This window comes from Podarcis erhardii, assembly GCF_964252035.2.
Source record: "Podarcis erhardii genome assembly, chromosome: 7".
Lineage (NCBI taxonomy): Eukaryota > Metazoa > Chordata > Lepidosauria > Squamata > Lacertidae > Podarcis > Podarcis erhardii.
The window spans coordinates 44,555,326-44,578,195 of NC_138511.1; the positions used below are offsets into that span (position 1 = coordinate 44,555,326).

The following is a 22,870-nucleotide window of genomic DNA, read 5'->3' on the forward strand; positions in this document are numbered from 1 at the left end:
AAAAGGCTGCTGACTTAACCCTTTGGCTCCCTCTTCATGGTAATGTTGCCAGAAGCCTTTCTTTGAGGGTTTTCTTTCTTTTGCAATTTAACTTCTCTGATGAAATTGCTCTCAAGTCCTCCTGTTAGTCTCATTATTTTTTAAAACGAAAGAACTTCAACTTTTTAGTACTGTATCTTTATTCCATTTTTTACTCGCTGCTCCCCTAAAATGATGAGCTGCAGTGTGCAGCATTTATTTTATTTCATTTAATTTATATACCACTTGATTGTAGAAAACCTCAATGAGGTTTACAGAAAGAATAAAACAGTAAGATTATTAGTAAAAGCAATTAAAAAATTCAAAAAATTTAAACCAGCAATAAACTAAAAACACACCAGCTTCTCATCATCTGGGTGGGCTTGTCTAAACAAACATGTTTTTAGGCAGGGAGTTCCAAAGTGTAGGTGCAGCCACGCTAAAGACTGATTTATTACAGATGCAGAACAGATATTATGAGGCACTGGTAACAGAGCCAGTTTTGAAGGTAAAAGCAATTTAGAGGGCATATATGGGGTAAGACGATCTCACAGCATTATCTACAGTCCAGGAGTAACCAAAGTGGTGCCCACCACACGTAATTGGACTGCAGCTCCCATCATTCCTGACTTTTGTTTGGGACTGATGGGATTTGTAGTCCAAACGCATTTGGAATGCCCAACTATGTTGGCTAGTACCTGCGCAGAAAACTAGTACCTGTGCAGAAGGCTTTTGCAGCCCGGACAAGAGTTTCCAGGGACTGAACCTGGAGCCTTCTGCATGCAAAGCTGATGCACTGACGCTGAGCGGCAGCTTTCCGCGCGGGACAACAACGGATCGGAAAAACTCACTGCACCTGAAAGTGAGCATTGGAAAGTGAATGGAGGGTGAGACAAATATTTTCCTCGCCTGCGCAGGATGGCCAGGATTAGCTTCGTATTAATTCGGAGTAACTAAATCCAGAGCAATCGTCGACGAACTACTCACTCCTCCGCATCCTCCCTCCCCCCTCCCCCGCCAAGCGCCAGGCGGGCGCAGCCACCCAACGTCACTCTCCTCGGAGTTTGGGTCTGGGCCACGCCCTCTATCTCTCCGTGGCTGAAAATCGGCTTAGACTTCGAGGTAGAAGGAAACACAGGTCTTCGCTTCCGGAACTTTTAGGAAGTTTGTCTCCCCCACCTGAAGTGAGAGCCATGTAGAAAACCACGACTTTAGCCCAGGAGCAGCAAATCAAGGAGTCCCCCAGCAATGGAGAGTTCTGGCAAAAATCCGAACCAACCTCAACTCGCCTTCACCTCTAATCTGCAGTCTTTTCTCTAGACTACACTGCGGGGCTGTCGTATCCGATACATGCACCCGCCAACCTACAATGCGGTGTTTATAATACATGGTGCCACTATTAATAAAGAGCTGGACTTACTTTAGGACTATGTCACTGGTAGGGCTTTTTATGTTTTAAAACTAAAAGATTATGGTTTTGCTGCTGCTGTTGTTTTGTCGAGCTACTGGATTTCGTCCTTAATTTTTAACTGAACTTTAAAAAAGTCTCTTCTCTAAATGCGAACCCCGATATTCCCCTATCCCGACCAGGGGTGTCGTCACTCTAACTTTTTATTTATCTCTATGGTGTGTGGAGGGGGGGGGGCGGAGCTCCGCCTCCCGCTTCCACCAAATCCGCTTTGCCGCAGCCGCGCTCACACCGCCCGGCCTCGCCCCTTTGGGCGGGGAGAGGCGGGGTCTCCCGGGGTTCCCAATCCGCCTCCTTATAGGGGGCGGGCGGCGGGCGCGCGCGGCCCATTCTCCTCCTCCTCCTCACTGCTGGAGTTGCGGCTCTTCCAGCCGCTGCTGCTACGGCGTGAGTCCGGCGCGACTCCGGTCCGGCCATGGCAGTGTGGACGCGCGCCTGCAAGGCGGGGCTGGTGGAGGTGCTGGTGCGTGAGCGCTGGGTGCGGGCGCTTGCCGAGCTGAGCGGGGAGACGCTGGTGCTCAGCTCCGACCCGGAGCCCGTCAACGGGCTGCCCAACGGCGCCGAGTGGGGGAGCCCCGTCGCGGCTGCAGCAGCGGCAGCATCCCGAGCGCGGAGCCCCGCGGGCAGCCCGGGCGGGCGGAGCGCAGCGGGCAGCGGCAGCCCGGAGATGCCCCCCTCGGCGTCCGGCCACCCGCCTTCCTCGCCTCCCGGCCGGCCCTTCTCCCCTCCGCCGGGGCTGCCCGGTGGCGCGTCCTGCTCCTCCTCGTCGCCTCCGGGCTCCCCTCCGAGCGGGGTGCGCCGGGTGCGGGTAGTGAAGGCAGAGGCAGGCGGGCTGGGCATTAGCATCAAGGGCGGCCGCGAGAACCGCATGCCCGTCCTCATCTCGCGCATCTTCCCGGGGCTGGCCGCCGAGCGCTGCGGCGCCCTCCGCCTGGGAGACGCCATTCTCTCCGTCAACGGCACCGACCTCCGCGACGCCACCCACGATCAGGCCGTGCAGGCGCTCAAGCGGGCCGGCAGGGAGGTCCTCCTGGAAGGTAGGCGAGGGATTCTGGTGGGATGCGCTCTGCACGCGCTCAGGGGGTGGCGCCGCTGCCGCCGCTGCTGCTGCTTTTGGTGCCACCCGCTGCTTCCTGTTCCTCGAGGCCGGGGATGGGACCCAAAATAAACAAGGCGGGGGGCGGGTGGTTAGTGAGCCCTCGAAGCTCGCTTGGGGAAGTACCTGTGCTTTCGCTTAAATTTGGCGCCTACCTCGCAGGGTTCTTGGGAGCACAAGATGGGCACAATTCTGAACTCTTTAAGTTGCTTGAAGGGACAGGGTGCAAGCATTTTAAAAGGGGGGGGTCTGAGACTTGGTGTGGATGGGAACAGCTGATTTCCTGGGAGTAAAGTTTTTCTATTCTTCCTTGGGAGCTTGTCCAGAATCGTTTCCTGCACTGCTCACTCTTCCCTCACCCAAGCTCCACGGTGTTCTCTACTCTCCAAGTCTGGCTTTCGCGGGTAACTTTGCCCAGGCAATGTTTCTTTCCATGCCTCAACTCCCTGCCCTGAACATTGTCCCTGGGTTCATCTGTCTTGGTCCCGACATCAAAATGATCCAACTCTCTCTGTTGGCAAGCCCCTTGGTGTAAGCAGGTGTTTTCTCAGTGTGGGATGGGCCTGTTTGGACTGATCCGTTTGACACTCGCTTTTATATTCATGAGCCCAGACTTGGTCCCTAGGCGTGGAAACAGTTTGCAAGTCTGGTTCTGCAGGAGTCATAACCAGTAAGGGTGGAGCTGCTTTGCAAAGCCTGGAGCACTGTGTGTGGTCCTGGGGGTTGTCTGACTATTTGGTTAGGAGCTAAAATAAAATAGCAAAACCCTGGTCTACTTGTCCCCACTTTCCTTTTTTTGCCCTTGACACTAGCACATGACGCACTATTGGAAAACTTTTGGATTAGTGTGGCCCAAGAGGTCAGTCACTGGAAACTGAAGCATGGAAGGCAGCAGCTTCATGGAAGTTAACAGTTCATAATGATTAAGGTTGGGCAGTTAACTAGTCGAATATGCATCAAGTATTTCTAAAGCATAACTTTAATAGAACAAAAGCAATAGAGCCAGTCTGATACTTAATTACAATTAGCAAATGGTGATGGTGAATTAATTTAACTTTTAAAAGAAATTGTAGTGGATTATTTTAACTTTAAGGGTGTAAGTTTTCTATAAACATGAATTATTTGTCAAAAGGATTTTTATGCTAGTTTACCAGAGTCAGCCTATAGTTACATGAAAGTTTTCAATGCAGAGCAGCAATTAAAAACATTTAAAAAGTCACTTTTACTGAATTGGCAACTGGTCATTTCTTCAAGTGTTGTGGCTTTTTTGTGATACTTGGCAATATCTGCTCCATTAATTTGCCTGTGTGCTAACTCTAGGAAGACAGTGTGAAGGAAATGTGAGTGCGCAGTAATGGTTGGATTTCATAGGAATGCAGGGCAACTAGGCTTTTAAAACCTGAAGGGAAGAGATGGTGGACTTCCAGCTGGCAAGCAGTATAGTCAAACTCTGAAAGAGGCTTGTTTGGAAAGCAGCATCAGTTGAGAATGCCCGTCCATAATCATTTTAGCTGCCTGGTTTGTCAGACCTGTAGACAGGCTGTCATTTATGTGCTTTTTTGATGCGATAGTACAGTTAATTTAACCTCAGGTTAAGTTCTTTCTGGGGCGGGGGGAGCTCTTGGGGAAGTCGATTGAGTGCATACAGTTACGAAAACTTGGGGATATTTTTAAAGTGTCTTTAATCATTATGCTGCCTTAGTGGTTAAGAAGAAATGACAGCACAGGCTCCCTGCTTATGCCGGGGTGTGATTCTGTCACTTGGAATGTGTATTTTGGAAATGTGAAGTGGAGGGGGAGAAGGTTTGCAGATGACTGACTGTGCCAGTCAGTGGGAAGTGCTGCTGCCACCTTCTGTGCCAGTGTAAACAGTCGTGTTTTTAAGTGCCCTTCGTTAAGGAAAAACTGGTGGGAGGTGAGTGTTGTTCCCAAGCTTTGGTTTTCAGCAGTGGGGGAGGGTGTGTGTTTTACTTCTTGTATCCAGCCCCTGTACACCTGCGCCTTTTGTTTGGTCTGTGGCTGGGACCTCAGACCACACAATGGAGGTCAGAATATACAGTACGTATACTAGTGTGGGTTGGTTAGCAAATGTCACTGGGATTGGGTGTCCATCCTGGGCTGAGCAAAGCCAGTTTTAAATTCCCTCTCATGCCTGAATCTCCATGGGTGACCTCAGCCTAACCTATGTTGCAGGTTTGTGAAGGAGGTGAGCAGGCCACATGTGTCCCTTTAGAGGAGCAGGGCCTTTTGCGTTGTGGCACAGCAGATGTGAAATTCCTTCCCCATATACATCCAGCTGCCCCTACGCTATCTATTGTTAAGCACCAGATTAAAACACATCAGTTTTTCTCCCAGGCTTATGGTTTAAACTGATTGCTGCTGGGTTGCCTAAAATTCTGATTTCTTGATATTTTGCTTTGCTACTTGTTCTATATTGTTGTTTTTGTGGTTCTCAGGGTGGTTTAACAATCCCTCTTCTCAGGCAACGTTTGACAACCGTAGCTCTGTGAGGCGAATAGGGGTCTCCTACCAACTCTCAACGCTCTTAACAAGCTACAGTTTCCAGGATTCTCTGGAGGAAGCTATGACTGCTTAAAATGGTGTAATATTGCTTTAAATATATAGAAGGGACCTCATTGATCCTGTTTGTACATAACACTATCTCAAACATGGCTTAGTGTAAATGAACAAAGCGTGGGCTTTCAGAGAGGAGCCTACGATCATTTTGCTTCTGTCTGGTTGTTTTGCTGCTGTACTAAGATGAGCCACAGTTTGACTTCAGTGTCATCTGAACCTGGGCTTGTGGTTTAGCACTCTCCAGAGAAACCACTAACTGAAACCAAGGTTTGTATTCGGGTTTACAGCTCCAATGCTCCATAGTAAACATGGCTTCTGATGAGGCTGTAAGGAGATTAGAGCTCTGGTCCCAGTTCAAAGCTCTGCTTGGGCCTCATCACCATCCATTTATGGTGCTGGTCCTGGGCCTCAGCTGCTTCTGTGTTCCTACTTCTGTGTTTCTGCCATTTCCATTTTCACAGCTGAAAGGTGTGTAGGCTTGGAACAAGCTGTGTTTCTTCCAGAGATACCCCATGCTGTGTGTTTCCTTTCCCCGAGAATATGCAAAAGCAGAATTTTGCAGGAAATGTTCAGAAGGCTTCTCCGAGCAGAGACTTTTCCTCGTTGCTTAATTTTAGCCTCATTAGAATTGACAACATCTAGGCTAAAATTAAATTGGAGGAAGAAAGGAAAATCTTAAACCTTATCCAAAATCATGGCATGCAAAATCTGTCTATGTTGATGCTGCCAAATGGCTGAAAGAGACTGAGATAGAGTTCCTATAGGCTGTGGGAAGTGGACCAGCTACAGCAGGCATAGGCAAACTCAGCCCTCCAGATTCCCATCATCCCTGACCACTGGTCCTGTTAGCTAGGGATGCTGGGAGTTGTAGTCCCAAAACATATAGAGGGCCAAGTTTGCCTATGCCTGAGCTATACCCTAGGCCACAAACATATAATTACTTTCTGGTTGTAACCCACAAGCTCTACCAGCATCCAGCCAGATGAAAAGGATCTGCATTGCTTTCCAGCACTGATAGTGCTTAGTTTTTGGAGCCTGAGGTCCAGTTTCCAGCCAGGCAAAGGCTCTTAAGGGCACAGAGCAGTGCTAGTGTGGGGGCATGACCTAGGAAGGGCCACATTCAGCCTGTGGGGCAGAGATTCTCAGCGGGTTTTGCCTCCCAGAAAGGAAGCATATAGATACTGCTTTGGCCAGGAACTTTGTGTCACCCTTAAGTGACACTTGAAGCTCCTGAGAGCTATTTAAAAATACCTCCGGATGTAGGAGGGACCGGACAGCTAAAAACCTGGCAAGAGTTCTAACCTTGTGGCAATCCCAAATTTGAGAATCCATTTCGGAAAAGAAGGGTGTGACTGCAACAAGGAAGTTGGTTGGCCTACCAGTGTTTACATGGTTGGATAAAGCCTGGTTGAAGTGGGAGGGATGCTCTAGCTGCGACTGCAGGAGATTGTGAGATGGGGCTTTGTCTTCTTGTGCCAAAAAGTGCTGTGAGGTTGGAGCCTGACCCACCAGTGTCCCAGCTCTCCTCTCCTAGCCCTACTGGTGCCAGATTGAACAGCTGCTTTGGCTTTTGCTGAGTCAAATGCAGCTTTCCCTTCTCTCTTGATGAGTGGATATGAGTCGAGCTTAGCGTTCTCCTGGGAGCAAAGGGTTAGTTATGGGCTGTTATCTTTTTGGGGTGGGGGAGCTTGGAACAAACAGTCCCTCAGCTTCTGTCCTTGTCCCAGAACTGACTTGGAAAGAAAAGTGGCTTCCTCAGCTAAAGCTCATCCAGCTATCTCCAACCTGGCGCCCTCCAGTTTTTTGGGACTACAATTCCCTTTAGCCTCAGCCATCATAACCGTATGCTGGGGCTGCTGGGAGTTGTAGTCTATTTGGAAGGCACCAGGTTTGTAGAGGCTTCGCTATTGTCCCTACTTAGAAATTACCTCCAGGGCTCCCAGACCAGTGTCTGGCATCCAGCATCAGCAATGGAGGCTTTTTCTATTTTTTTTTTTTTTCCCATATTGATTTTTATTGCTTTGCTTCATAAAAAAAGAAAGAAAAGGAAAATGTATATATACACACATACAGACAGAAAAGAATAAAAGTACAATACAATATAAGAGACAAAGTAAAATAGATAAAAAAGAAAAATATATATATATACATAAACTAAATATTTACATCCACCACATATCTTGGTCTTTGCTTTCTAGACTTCCTTTAGCTACTCCCAAAATCGTTCGAAGTAATACTTTAAGTTACACATTTCTTAGTCTATATTGTCATTATATCTCTTCATGTACATTTCTTAGTTTATATTTTCCTCCTAAATTATTTAATCTCCTATTATCTTTCGACAATAACTCTTATTTTTTCACAGTGCGTCTCTGTATCCCTTTAGCGTTATTTTCCCTTGGTTAATGAATTCCAGATAATCTACATATTTTCCCCAATCCTTGGTGAACTTTTGGTTTTTTGTATATCTTACTTTACCTGTGAGTCTATCCAATTCCATATAATCTACCAGCTTTGATCTCCACTCCTCCACCGTTGGAGTTTCCTGCTTTTTCCACATCTGGGCCAACATTACTCTTGCCGCTGCAACTGCATAATATACTAATTTACAGTCTTCTTTTCTTATCTCATGACCTAATATACCTAATAAACAGATTTCTGCTTTCTTTGAAAACGTATATTTTAGGATCTTCTTTAATTCCGTATAAATCTTTTCCCAGAACTGTTTCACTCTTCCACACTCCCACCACATATGGTAGAAGGAGCCCACACTAACCTTACACTTCCAACACTTGTTATTCACCTTATACATTTTCGATAGTTTCACAGGTGTTAAATACCACCTGTAAAACATCTTCATTACGTTTTCTTTTATCGTTATACATGCCGTGAAACTAAGTCCTTCCTTCCAGAGTTTCTCCCAATCTTCAAATAGTATATTATGTCCTACATCCTTTGCCCAGCGGATCATCACACACTTCACTTCCTCATCTCCTAGATTCCAATCTAGCAATATCCTATACATTTTCGATATAATTTTCTCTTCTTTATTTATAATCTCTGTTTGAAACTTAGATTCCTTCTCTCCATAGCCTCTTTCCTTAAAGTCCTTTCTGAACATTTGATTCACCTGGAGATGGTGTAGCCAATCATAAACATATTCTTTGACCTGGTCGTATGGACGTATCTTCCAATTCCCCTCCTCTTTGATTATTAACTGATTATATGTTGCCCAGTTGCTTCTCATATTGGTAGTCTTCACACACATGACTTCCAAAGGCGAAAGCCAATGTGGTGTTTTCGGTTCCAGCAAATTTTTATATTTTTCCCATGTTTCAATTAGTGGCCCTCTAAAGATATGGTTCCTAAAACCCTTATATATTTTCCATTTATCCCGCCATAAATAGGCATGCCAACCGAAATTGTTGTCATGGCCCTCCAGGTCAAGTAGTTCTCTGTTCTCTAACTTTACCCAATCTTTGACCCAACATAAGCAAACCGCCTCATAGTATAACTTTATATCCGGCAAAGCGAAACCCCCTCTTTCCTTTATATCTGTTAGTAATTTAAACTGTATCCTAGGTTTCTTTCCCTGCCAGATATATCTCGAGAGCACTCGCTGCCATTCTTTGAAGATTCGGCTACCTTTAATTATAGGGATGGATTGGAACAAAAACATCAATCTTGGAAGCACATTCATCTTGATCGTGTTGATCCTTCCCCAGAATGACAATTTCAGCCTTCTCCAAATTTCCAGATCTCTTTTTATTCCCCTCCACGCCGGTTCATAATTGTTTTTAAATAAATCTATATTCTTAGGTGTTATCCAGATGCCTAGATATTTCACTTTATTAACCACCTCTATTTGCGTTTGCTGTTGAATTGTTTCTGTTGATTTCTGATCCAAATTTTTACTTATTATTTTTGTTTTATACTTATTTATTTTGAACCCTGCTACCTCTCCAAACTGATCTAGTTCTTTTAATATTTCTCCTGTCGCAATTGTTGGTTCTTCTGTCATTATTACTACATCATCTGCGAAGGCTTTGATCTTATATTCATTCTTTCCAATTTGCACTCCTTTTATTCTTTGATTCTGTCTTACAGAATTTAATAGAACTTCCAAGGTCAATATAAACAAAAGCGGGGAGAGTGGACAACCCTGTCTTGTTCCTCTTTGTATCTTTATCTCTTCTGTTACTATATTATTGATAATCAGCTTCGCTTTCTGATCTGTATATATGGCTTTCACTCCATTAAAGAAATCATTTCCCACCTCCATATATTCCATATTTTTCAGCATGAAGTCCCAAATAACATTATCAAATGCCTTCTCGGCATCTACAAACATCATTATAACCTGTTTGTCAATTCTGGCAGATAGGTATTCTAACATGTCAATTATAATTCTTGTGTTATCTCTCATCTGCCGACCTGGCAGGAATCCTGCTTGGTCCCTATGAATAATTTCTGATAACAACCTTTTCAACCTTTTTGCCAGAATCCCTGCGAATATTTTGTAATCTATGTTCAACAGTGAGATTGGTCTATAATTTTTGACCTGGGTTAGATCTGCATCTTGCTTGGGGATGAATGTAATAAATGCCTCTTTCCAGGTCTCAGGGAGTTCTCCTTTCCTTAGAATATTGTCTATAGTTTCTTTTAGAGGTCCCACCAAAATGGGTTTCATCTCTTTATAATAACCTGCAGTAAAACCATCGGGACCCGGAGCTTTTCCCCTCTTTAAGTCTTTAATTACATCTTGGAGGCTTTTTCTAAGCCGGGGTAGGCAACCTAAGGCCTGTGGGCCGGATGCAGCCCAATCGCCTTCTCAATCTGGCCCACGGACGGTCTGGGAATCAGTGTGTTTTTACATGAGTAGAATGTGTCCTTTTATTTAAAGATGCATCTCTGGGTTATTTGTGGGGCGTAGGAATTCGTTTATATTTTTTTCAAAATATAGTCTGGCCCACCACATGGTCTGAAGGACGGTGGACCGGCCCATGACTGAAAAAGGTTGCTGACCCCTGTTCTAAGCTATCGCCAGAACCCCTCCAGCTCCTTTCTCCCTTTTATGCTCCATAGAAGCATCTGGTCTTCATCCTATGCAAATAGAACCAAAGGGTTGGGTTGGGCAGAGCACTAGCTGGGACTAAGGCTTCATTGGTTAGACAAAATAACAGCACCCTGGATCTACCTTTATCCTGTTCAGAATTTCCTCCAGGGCCTTTTCCATCTTCCTCAGCACTGCCTTGCTCTCCACTAACTTTCTCAAATACATCCTGGGTTAATTAGATTTCAGAAGTCCAACTCTGTGTCCTCTGGCCATCCCTCCAGCATGCTTGTCTTGTTATTTTTCCAAACCCTCCTTGCCTCTTGACCCTAAATACAGCCACTCTCTGGAGGCTACTTTAAGCTCCCAGCTCTTAATCTCTTGTGATATTTACATATTTTGCCTTCTGGCACGGAATAATCAGTTTGCACTTTTCATTCCCAAGGTTCCTTCCCACCCCCACCCCCCACCCCCGCCCTCTGGGTGGGTGGAATAACACTCTTCAGCTATTGCACTTCACAATGGGATGTCCTTCTCGGGCTATTTTTTGCTGCTGCTTGAAAAGTTGGTCAGCTGTTCCTGCAACCATTTCCTGAAACTATCAGTCGCCTGCCTCTGGAGTCTTTGCTCTGGCATGGAGCATTTCAGCTTTGGTGAAGAGGGGAACATTTAACTTTGTGACCTTGTTAGAAAGCAACTTCTGAACCAGTGTGCTAGTTGGTCCACATCTGGTAGCCAGCTGTGTAGCTCATTTTAACTGCTGAGGCAGCACTGCTTTCTACTCAAGTTGGAATTGTGCACAGAGGAAATGGACTTCCCTCTTCCCTCTTCCCTCTCCCCCATCCTTGTTCCCTAGTTTGCATTCAGCCACCCATCCTCAGAAAAGGAGAGGAGCAGATTAAAGGTGGAGGGGGATGAGTGTAATCCTGGGATAAGCCCTCTGCCTCCAGGAGGCTAATATTAAACACTCGGTCTCCCTGCTGAGGCTCTCTCCAGCCTTGCCCTGGCTGCTAAGCTGTTTGACCAAAGAGAACTGTGTGCTGGGGATTGGTGAAGCTCAGGTTAACCAGATCAGGCTTCCTTTCCCCCCCCTGACTCTTCCTTCTTGACATACTGACTTCTGTCATTGGCTTGCCTCTGTCGAATGTATATCTCGCTGCCTGCCCCGTGGGACATTAAATGCCAAGATAGATAGGAAAGGCAAGCCAGCAGCTGCATGAGGATTACCCTTTAATACACCCTTGGGCACGAGCTGCATGATTTAGCAGAGCAACCAAATGCCAGGCGCTGAGTGGGCACAGTGTTCTTCCTGTCAAGCTTCCTTCTAACATCTTTGCCCACCGTGAGCTCTCCTAGTATCACACTGGGGAGAGATATGGGGATGTGGCTACAGCTTGGCTGCAGAGCATGTTTCCAAAACTTGATTAAGGTGGGTGTGGGTGTAGAAATGGTGGTCCATAACTATACGATGCTTGAGCATCCTCTTCTCACACATAGTCTTCTAGCTGGGAGGCTGCTGAGAGCAATGGATAGGACTTGAGACTTTGCAGAAAGTTGTCATGTAGAGCCCAGGGGCCCAAACAGATGTAAGGTAGAAGGGGAGAATCTCCTGGTGTTTTGGGTCTTAGTTTTTAAAATTATTAGTTTAAATACACCGGGTGTGGACCTTTCTTTCCCCCCCACAAGCTGTTTTGAGGTCTGCTGGGATGAAATTCAGACATGAAAACCATACCAGACAGACCCTGCTTAGCTTTGCAAATGTGCTAGCAGTTTTATTGCTGCGGTGCTCTGATATAGGTACATCCCACCGCCACACTCCCAGTGGTGCATAGCTTTTTATGGAGATGGGAGAGGGGTGCTATCTCAGAAAACAACATGGCACAGACAGAAGGTTCAAGATGCACATTCTCAATTGTCATTGGAGCCCTTGCAGCTCCATTAAAGCATTAACACTCCATGGTTAAAAGTCTGGAGGATTTGCTGCTGGCTTCTGTGCAGCACTCCTGTTTGGGCTCCTAGAAGAGGAAGCCTTTGTGCTTCTGCAAGGGGAGAAGGGGCTTGGTTCCAAGTGTGTCCCGTGCCCTCCTTAAAGCAACTGACATTCTCCTTGCATTATGAAGGCGCTGAATGGGCCCCTCAGTGGGGGCTGCATGGTCCTCATAAGCAAGCTGGCATCACCCAAAAGGTTGGGAGCAAGAGCCAGGGAGAAGGGGAGGCAGCTGGGCAAACAGGCCACCTCCCTCTTGCAAAGACGGTGGGAAAGTCTGTGCTGGAGCCAAAACCCTCCACCTCGAAACAAAGCCAATGATTCTGCTTCACGGTCTCCGAATGTGGCCGCGGCCTGTTTTCCGTTAGTTGCGCACATTGTCTATTGTGCCCAGGCGGGCCTGGAAAGAGCGTGGCATACTTAGCTGCTGTTTAATGGGGCTTTCATGAGCTTTGCTGGAAGAGACTTCGGAGTGAATGAGACATTTATGGCTCCTTTGAATTGCCACTAACCGGACATAAACAGTTGTGTTGTCTTTTGCTGCCTGCTGTTTGCTCCCCCCCCCCCCGTCTTAATTTATTGTGAGCTGATGGGTGTTCCCAGGCAGGCTGAAATTAGTTTCATAACTTTCCCTAAAGAGTATATTGGATGCTGCAGTTGGACTGTGGGCTTGTCTGCTGTTTGACTCAAGAGCAAGCACTCCAGAGCAGGCAGCTGGCTGTTGTGGATTCAGCTGTATTTCTGGCATAAAATCTGCTTGTTCTGAATTTGCTGGTGAAGAGTGTTGCAGGAGGAGAGTTCCTCCACACCCTGCCGAAACCAGGACTACTCAGGAGACTGTGTCTTTAATGTTTCCTCTGCTTTCTTGCCTTTTAGGGCTAAAAATTTCTTTGGACTTGGCACTGTGGCTGTTTAGAATTGAGAGACCTGAAACATCTGGGCTTTTCAGAGGCTCACTGGAGGCAGGAAGAGAGGGAAGGCACCTCCTCTCTGCTGGAACACAGGTTGTCTTCCTTTGAGATCTTGCAAGCTGCATTTCCAAAATAGAGACAGATGTGTATGTACATTAAATGGTCACCTCTTTGACTTCTTGTTTAACAGGACTGTCATTTGGACCAGCTGGTTTGGCCCTTTATAGCACTTGTGTATGAACTTTTTTTATAAAACGCCTAGCTTGGCCTAGCAGCACAAACCAAAGGCATTGGGATGACTAACATCCCTGGAAAGGGCTGGACCTGGCACTTGTTGTGTGGATTGTGGAGGTTACTAAATCCTCCTGCACTTCAGTATACAGTCTGTTTAATTTACTTTCTGTAGAACCCTTTGCCGCCTTCGCTGCAGCTAATGGAAGCTGTAGTCCAAACATTTCAAGGGCACCAGGTTGGGGAACACTACTTTGGAAGATTGCATCCTGACCTGAAAAGGAATTCTGCAAGGGTTGTGAAGCATCTCACTACTGGATAGTTCAGATTCTGCTTGCAACTAGAGAAGAAGGGGTGGTGGTGCTGTGATGGCAGCACCATGCAGTGAACATTTCTGCAAAACAAATCAAAAAGCCACGGTGGAATCAGTTGGCCCTTTATTTGGACCGACTAAAATGCAGCAAAGGAGTGAGCAAGAAAAACAGGAAGGCAGCTGATGGGCTGGGTGGGTGAGGGTGGAGGCAAAGGCTGCATCTGGCATGGAAACCCAAAACCCTCTAGTTGGACACTGTATTAAGATGAAGGTGTCAAGCAGGCACAGTTAGATCAGAGTCTGCCAGAAGTACTACAGATCTCATCTCAGTACTTCCTGGCATTTTCCATGGCCTTAAGGTATTTCTGTACAGCGGTTTCAAGGGAGGATGAATGGTATCATCAGCACCCACAAATCCACTAAATATATATATGCTGCATAAGAACATAAGAAGAGTCTTTTCACAAGGAGCATTGACAGTGAGCGGCATTGGATATTATTTCCCCTCCAACTATATATATATATATAACCACATATAGTGTACAATTAAAAGCTCTGCTTTTTTGCTTTTTTCGGAAATATTTTTATTTGATTTTACAAATAGAAAGTTATATATTAAAAACCCCCAATATATATCCATAAACAGAGATTATTCCGAATCTCAGGACCTCCCCCCACCCCTTCCATGAGGTCCCATATTAAACATTTAAAACTGCATATTCTTCCAAATTCTATTATCAATCCATATTATCCATGGTAATTATTACACTACAAGTGAAATCAAAATCCTGCCAATGTTTCCATCTGCTTACAGTGTTCTCCTATATAACTTGTAGATTTTCCGCATTCTTTTATAAAGTTTTTGTCCTCTTGGTTTCTGAGTTTTCCAGTTAGTTTTGTCATTTCAGCATAGTCCATCAGCTTGGTTTGCCATTCCTCTCTGGTAGGACCTTGTCTTCTTTCCATCTCTGGGCTAGTAACATCCGGGCGGCTGTTCCATACCTAAAAAGTCTTTTCTGCTCCTTTGGGATGTCGGTACCTGTAATTCCTAATAAGAAAGCTTCTCGTTTTTTTAAACAAAAGTTATTTTTTTAAAAAAATTCCTATTTCGTTATATATCATCTCCCAGAAAGCTTTTAGCACCTTACAAGTCCACATGTGATAAAACATACCTACTTTTTCTTTACATTTCCAGCAGATATTTGAACTTGTCCTATACATTTTTGCTATTTTTGTAGGAGTTAAATACCACCTTCCCTCTCCAACCTTTAGCAGTACTCTAGCTAAAAACATAACAATAGCTGAATCGGGCCAAAGGAGCCCATCTAGTCTGGCATCCTCAGTGACCAGCCAGATGCCCCCATGGGAAGCTCACAAGCAGGCCCTGAACACAACAGCAGCACTTTCCCCATTTGTGATTGCCAGCAACTGGAATTCAGGGATATAATGCTTCTGACAGGGGAAGTAAACTATACCCATCCTGTAAACTTGTCTGACCCTCTTTTAAATTTGGAGGCCATCGCTGCCTCTTGTGGGAGCAAATTCCATAGTTTTAACTATCTGCTGCATGAGGAGGCTGTAGTCGAGTGATAAAGCATCTGCAGAAGTGCTGGGATCAGTCCCCAACACGTCCGGTTTAAAAGCAGCAGGTGAAGGGAAAAAACCCTGGCGGGGCACCTGCTGGTCAGTGTAGGCAGTGTTGGGCTAGATGGACAAATTACTTGCCCTGCCCTTGTGTGTTCTGCCTCTGCAGAGTTGGCTTATGTTTCAAGCTTTTGCCCTTTAGCATGTCTTGGGTGTTCTGAAGGGGGAAGGATTTGGGCCAGCCCACCAGTCTTGTACAGCTGAGAAATGGAGCCACTTCCTTCCACCGCCTAGATAGGTCAGACCTCATTCAAACTGCAAGCCGATCCCTGTTATGCCAAACTTGTTCTCATACTTTATTAGGGATCACTTTACATTTGCAAGAGCAAAAATGAAGGTGGCATTTCCTTTTGCTGGATTTGTACTGGAGGCCGACCAAAAAAGTTGTTTGATGTGGAGGGAGGGGCAGAATGTGGGGTGCCAAGGTGCTACCCAGCCAGTTTGGGCAGCTTCCTGTGTTGGCAGCAGCATCTCAGTGACTGGCCATAGGTCAACCCAGGCTCTGCCTCTTCCCCTCCGATGGTCTGTGCATTCCACCTGCCGCCTTCCTCTGCTTGAATGAAACAACCTCTTCCCGGCTTATGTTACCTGTGTGTCCGTATGGACTCGGGAGGGAAAAGGTGACTGATCTCTTTACTAAGGAAATTTTTAATAGAACCTTTGCTTTCCCCAAAATAATTTAATTTTTATTGATAATTAAAAGTGGCTTTTCTTTCCATGATATGCATATTTGGTTGTTCAGAGGATTCCGTTTATGGAGCGGAATATTCTTCTTGTTAAATTTATCACCATAAAAATTCATGGAATAGTGGGGTTTGGAGGTTTGGAGAGTTTTCTTCCAATACTATTTAATATATTGTGTGTTAAATATGTCCCCAAGGCACTCTTCTTATACATCAAAATGTCTTGGTGGAATATGCTCACATACAGTCTTAAGATAATACATTTTTGTGCAGATCTGAATTATTTTTAGCAGTTTTTTTAGATGCTTCTGATGAAAAGTTGATACATTCAAAAATGCATTCGGCATAACAATATAGCAATCTGGAGTCCTTTTCAAAATAACAGCTACTTTTCACAGGATCCCCTTGTGAGCTTCTCTTTTTATTTTGTATGGAACTGGTTTGCTGGTCCTTCTTTTTCATTGTGCTGTGATCCCCTTTTATCATTTAATGCAATCTCCCCCAATCTGGCACCCTTCTAATGTTATGGACTACAACTCCCATCAGTCCCAGGTACCACGGTCATGCTGTGCTAAATGGGCCTGATGGGAGTTGTCATCCAAATCTTCTGGAGGGCACCAGTTGGGAGAGGCTGATTTAATGACATTGTTTTTGCAAAGAGGGTGTGGTGTGTGGACCTCTATTCCTGTGCGGGGCCCATTCCAGGTTCCCTCTAGACATCATGGAGATAGGGGAGAGATTTCCTTTCCAGAAAAGCCACGAAAGACAGCAACAAGCTCTCATATATTAAAGTGAATATTGACTAATTTGTGAGAGCTAAATGCCTGCCTGCCTGCCCGAGGATTGTTTTTCTGTTGTCCATCCTCTGGCCTTGGAAAGAAGCTTTTGTTTTCTCTGCTGCTCCTGGAGAAGTTTAGCCAATAAATCTTTGATCAGGCATCCTGCAGTGACTGCAAAGAGAGCCCCAGAGTGTTGACCCGGATTCATTCACTTCCTTTCCTGTCCTTCCAGCAATGTGAGCTGAACCGCCCTGAGACCAGATATAGGGCGGGATGTAAATTTAACTAACTAACTAACTAACTAACTAGCCCTAACAGGGCAGGAGTGGAGAGTGAATGACATGGGTGGGGTGGGGTACTCCACTTTCTAGAGCAGTCTTTGCCAACCTGTTGGCTGTGGCAGATGGCAGCAGCAGTCCAAAACATCTAGAGGGCACCAGGTTGGCAAAGGCTGCCCTAGAACGTAAGCAGGTTGCTTTCCCTTCCTCCCACCAGAGTCTGCTGTGCTGCTTTCTCTTGACAGGTGTCTTGCCAGCACGGTTGTTGAGGAGGACAGTGCTGGACAACACCTGCTGCCCCAGAGTACACAAGCAGATCCTGCTGGGATACCCTGTGCTTCTCTCCACATCAGAGTGACTTTCAGTTGTGATGCTGAAAAGTCGAGGCACCATAAAATGTCCATGAAATAACTTTGCAGGGCACTCTGTTAGGATGATATGCTGTGATCCTCAAGAGAAGTGTGTGTCCCCAGTTTTCTGTACAGTGGTACCTCGTGTTACGTACTTAATCCGTTCTGGAGCTCTGTTCGTAACAGGAAACGGCTCGTACCATGAGGCACGCTTTCTCTAATGGCGCCTCCCACTGTTGCCGCGCCACCGGAGCGCAACTTCCGCTTGCATCCCGGGGCAAAGGTCGCAACAAGGGGCATCTACTTCCAAGTTAGCAGAGCGCGTAACCTGCAGGATTCGTAAGGGGGACGGTATATGATACGAGGTACCACTATGCTGTGCTGGCTGACCTGGGGTGATGGGAGTTGTAATCAAAAAAGTGGGATTTGGGGGGCTCTTCATGTCAGCCTCACATGCACAATGGTGTAGGTGAGTTGGGGAATCTGGCCTGTGTACTTGGATGGGGCACAGTGGATCCCTTGCAGTTTCAGAAGAGAATGCAGTCGGCTCTTGTAGCAGAAGCTGGGCTGCAGCTCAATGGTGGGACGTCCTGGGTTCAGCTCCTCAAATCTCCAGTGGCTGGAGCCCCGAAGAATTTCTGCCAAATGGAGCAAGTGACATTGCTTGGGATGGGGGTGGCATGACAACACTCCTCATAGACCCATTGAAGTTACTGGACATGGCTAATTCAAGCTGCTTAATTTCAGTGTGTCTACTCTGAGCAAGACTTAATTGAATACCACCCTAAATCTTGCCACCTCTTGGTATATTAGGCAAATTCCTAAGTTGAAAAGAGCACTAATACAAGCAGAACTTGTCCAGAGTGGGTAATCACATTGTACTGTAATAGAGAATTAGTGGTTTCTGGGAACCAGCTGCTGAAAGCCTTGTGGCTGTGGCGAATGGCCCATGTTTTGACTTTGGGATGAATGGTTGGAATCAGCTCCACCAGAATCTTCTTCCCTTGCAGTATAGCCTGGTGGCCTGGACAGGTTTTGTTCCAGCACATCAGCGGTAGTGTGAATGGATGGTTCAGTACTGAAGGAAATTGTGGGTGGAAGGGAGGCCAGGCATTGCTCTCTGTTGCTCTTGCCTACAGTTGGTAGAAGATGCTCTCTTCATTTTAACTTCTTTAACATAAAACAGGATCTCGTGTTTCAAGCTCTTTGGGGGGGGGGTGTTCCTGATTCCTGGGATAGATCAGTTAGTAGACCGTGAGACTCTTAATTTCAGGATGGTGCATTTGAGCTCCACATCCTGCATTGCAGGGAGTTGGACCTGATGACACTCGTGGTCCCTTCCAACTCTACAATTCTGTGGTTCTATGGTTTCTCAGTCCTGCTGAAGCAGGACATAGAACCAGCTGCTCCAGAGACAACGTCCTGCACAGAAGAGGCAGCTGGCAGTGTCTGATCCTAATGGCAGCGATGCTGTAGGGCAGCCTTTTCCAACCTGGTGCCTTCCAGATGTTTTGGACTCTCAGCCCCAGCATCCTATGGCTACGTTGGCTAGGGCTGATGGGAATTGTAGTCCAAAACACCAGGAGGGCACCAAGTTGGGAGAATGAGGATGCCTTACAGAGCTGACCAAGGTTCAGCCTTGAGTAGGATGCCCACTGCTGAGAGGATGGCGGCCTTTCAAGGGCTCTGCTTTTACCGGTTGATACCCTGTGCTGCTGCCTCCTTCCTTTGGCAAGCAGGCAGATAGTTTGCAAGAGCCCCATCAGTCAACTGTTTTGCATTTCCTCCTTAGCAGATGACTCATGGCCAGTGTTGAACTTCACTTTGAATTTCCGGTGTGGAAGCTGTAACAACCCCCCCCCCACTCCCCCACTCAGTGGAAAGTGGTTGCCTCAGCGTATCGTGCTGCTAAATCTCACTGGACAGAACTATGCACAGCATGAAAGAGAGAGAGACCATTTGAGCCCATGTTTGTAGTGGGGTGGTCTGGGTCTGCATTTGGTGGAGAAAGCCAGACTTTGCCGCCACCCCTGTCTAAAAACATCAGCTGTCTCTCTGGCACACACCTGCTGAGTCTTGCTGCAGCTTCTAGCTTTGCTTCTTAGGGCTAGGAGATCCTGGCCTTGTTACTGAGGAAAGGGCACGTTCTTGCAAGCAGGGATTAGAAACCCAAAGCCTTTTTGCTGTAATCTGCTCCTGAAAGCAAAAGGGCAGAGCTCTCATCCCTGCAGCGTGCCTCCCCTGGTGAGAGCACTGCATGCGGTCCTTATACCTAGCACAAACCCATCTTACCTGTCACCTTCAAGAAGCAGGTATAAGTCTGCATGGGGGGGCAATGCTGATGCTCAGAAATGATTAGCACAAGAAGGGAACATCTCAGACACTCCAGGTGTTCTGGAAAGCAGCAGACAATTTGGTATTCAGATTTGTTTCTGGGGAAATTCAAGTGCTGTGTTAGTCTTTTGCATCTGGCTGATTCTTCAGTGGGTTTAGGAGGGGTCCTGAAGTAGGCAGGCCTCCCCCAGGAATGTTGCACAGCCCTAATCGACTTTTGCATTAAACATAAAGCACAGGAAACTTCTCAGTAGTGTGAGAATATGTTCCGTGTAGATTCTTAGTGCTTAGTTAGTTCAGTTGGTTAGAACATGCTGCTAATAATGCCAAGGTTGCAGGATTGATCTTCATACGGGCCAAGTAAATCTCTTAGAGAGCCAATGTTGTGTGGTGATTAGAGTTTTGGACCTTGGAGACCAGGGCTCAGGTTCCCACTCACCTGCGAAACTCTTTGGGTGACACTGGGCCAATTGCTGTTGCTTGACCTAACCTGCTTCATAGGGTTGTTGTAGGGCAGGCATAAGCAAACTCCGGCCCTCCAGATGTTTGGGACTACAATTCCCATCATCCCTAGCTAACAGGACTAGTGGTCAGGGATGATGGGAATTGTAGTCCCAAACATCTGGAGGGCCGGAGTTTGCCTATGCCTGTTGTAGGAGATAAAATGGGAAGGGGGAAGAACCCCGTATGCCACCTTGAGCTTCATGGAGGAAAGGTGGGGATAATACATAAATAAATAAAATAAAATACTGACTTGGGTAACAATCCCTTGGCCAGGGCACCTACTTTGTGTGTTGCTTGCAACTTCCTGGCTGTTCAGATATTGCTAGATAAAGTCTTTTGCCTGTAAACTGTAAAATTATATGTGTTTGATGGTATTCTAATGGCGGATCTGAGAACTTAACCAAAAGATTGATTAGCTGATATTGCTAGATCCTTCCTCTACCTAAGAATCTCGTGCAAGCAAGCGTGCTGTAGTGGGCAGAGTGCTGAACACAGTGGATGGGAGGAGGGAACTGGGCAACCTTATGCCAGTCACACACCTCCAGCTTAGCCCATCTCATAAGCTGCTGGGATAAAGGGGGCGTGGGGTAGCCCCATCCATGTACGTGCCACTCTCAGCTTCTTGCAGGATAGCTGGGGTTATAATAAATCTAAGAAATAAATAATTCCAGAGTGGAGGCATCTTCCACCTGTTTCTCCTTTTTGATAGTCCTCATCCATGCTTGAGCTTCCCAGCTCTTTGCCTGCCTGGGCCCTTCAGAGTTTGGAGAGCTCTGACCTTTGTTGGGCCAGAGACAAGCTGTTCCCATCTCCTCTGTGTTGGCAGTTGAAGGAGAGCTTTCCTGTGACTCATCCTATTCCATCTGTACACCTTTTCCTGTGGAATAAACGTGTTTGCCACTTTTCCCAAGGAGCCTGTAGACAAAACAGTAAAAGGAAATGAGCTGCTGGAAAGGCCCCGGCCAGCCGGCAAGAGCTGAGGCCCATCAACAGGCCAGGTGGTAGAAGGGCATCCCATTCTAACCCACCACCCTGACTGTGGGCTGCTGGGCTGCTGTTTCTCCCTCTTTGCCCCACGTGCATTTTATGGATGATGCTCAGGTTCTTGAGCGACCCTCAACATTGCTGCTGTAGGGACTCCTCCACTCTCCATATAAGCCAGCTCACTTTGCCTTTGGATCTTTTGTTTGTTTGCTCCTAGTGAAGTATATGCGGGAAGCCAGCCCTTATATCAAGAAGCCGTCGCTGGTGTCGGATTTGCCTTGGGATGGGGTAGCTCCGCAGTCGCCCAGCCTTAGCGGCAGTGAGGATTCTGGCTCCCCAAAGCACCATGGCGCTGCCAAGGACCGTAAGGTGATCCCTTTGAAGATGTGCTACGCTGCAAGGAACCTGTGCATGCCGGATCTGGAGAACAGGTGAGCCCAGATGAAAGAGGAGGAGGGGGGGGAGGCGTCTCAAATTGCAATGGTGGTGCTGAAGTTTTGTTTTTCCTTTTCGTTTTGGTTTCATGAAGAGCCAGTGGCATGAGTTGGAGGGAGACCCAAACACTCATGACTTCCCAGGCCTGGTTTTCCTAATATCCCACACTGCTCAGCACCACAGCCATACCCTGAGAATAATGAGCAAGGCTGAGTGCTCGCTGCTCTTTTTGCCAAGAAAAACAAGTGTGCTGTGCTGCTCGGGATGGATTATGCAGATTTCCAGAAATGTTGAGTATTCTGGTTTCTGTTTTACAAGCAAGGAGGGCTATGCGTAGGAGTCAAGGGACAGGGTGGGGGCCTGCAGGTTGGGCAGCCAGATTTCCATAGAGGAGACGCCCCTATGTGGCCAAGAAGAAGAACTTGGACTGATGCAGCTTCTCCTTAGTGCCACAGTGGCAGAGGAAAAGCTGCACCCCTTCGCTGTCCAGCGATCCTGTCCCCACTGGGGACAGGCAGGAGGACTAGCGATAATTGGGAAAGCTTCACAGCCCAGGAGGCCCCACCATAGAGGGGGACTGAGGGGAAGGGCAGCCTGCTAATTCCACATCCTAACCCTGCTCCTCATTTGTAGCTAAGGTCTGCAATGACTTCACTGGGTAGATGGCTATTTGCCTGGAGAGGACCTCTTGCTGTTCAAAGGGGGCATGCCTCTGACTGGCAGGTGCCATCATGCCCTTCTTGTGGGTTTCTGGATGCCTCTTGCTGGTTGCTTTTGTGGTGGTAGGAGGGGGACACAGAGCTGTGAGGCCTGGAGGGGTCCTGAGCTCAAGAGGCCAGTCGTATTATTTATTGCAAGTTGTCCCAACCTGTCCCTGCTGGAAGTTCAGGATATGTTTGCTTTGGGCGTAGACAGGATGCAAATCTAATCCGCACGCTGGCTTCCTTCCATGGAGGGGAGATGAAAGTTGGACTGGAGTCTCTCTCTCTCTCTCTCTCTCTCTCTCTCTCTCTCTCTCTCTCTCACACACACACACACACACACAGGCAGGCCATAGAGGAAGTGTCGGTTCATCCTCACGTTCCTTTGCTGGGTGTTGAGTTTCAGCTGGCTGGGGCAGCTCTTGTAGCAGTGGAGGGGGAAGGGGAGGGCAAGGCAGGCCGCAAAGAGGAGACCGCAGGCTCCTGATTCATTCACCCAACTAATTGCAAGTGCCCTTTGCAGG

The 22,870-nt window shown here is 46.9% G+C and overlaps 1 protein-coding gene across 2 annotated transcripts in view; it reads left to right on the plus strand.

The window, feature by feature from the left end:
• The first annotated feature begins 1,821 nt into the window (after window positions 1–1,821).
• The window catches only part of SNTB2 (syntrophin beta 2), a 36,520-nt gene continuing 15,471 nt past the window's right edge, over window positions 1,822–22,870 (plus strand). For both annotated transcript variants that reach the window (XM_081872394.1, XM_081872395.1), the window contains exons 1-2: window positions 1,822–2,523; window positions 21,428–21,641. In XM_081872394.1, the coding sequence (XP_081728520.1) occupies window positions 1,902–2,523; window positions 21,428–21,641 (836 nt within the window). In that variant the 5' untranslated portion in view covers window positions 1,822–1,901. The remainder of the gene's footprint in view (window positions 2,524–21,427; window positions 21,642–22,870) is intronic.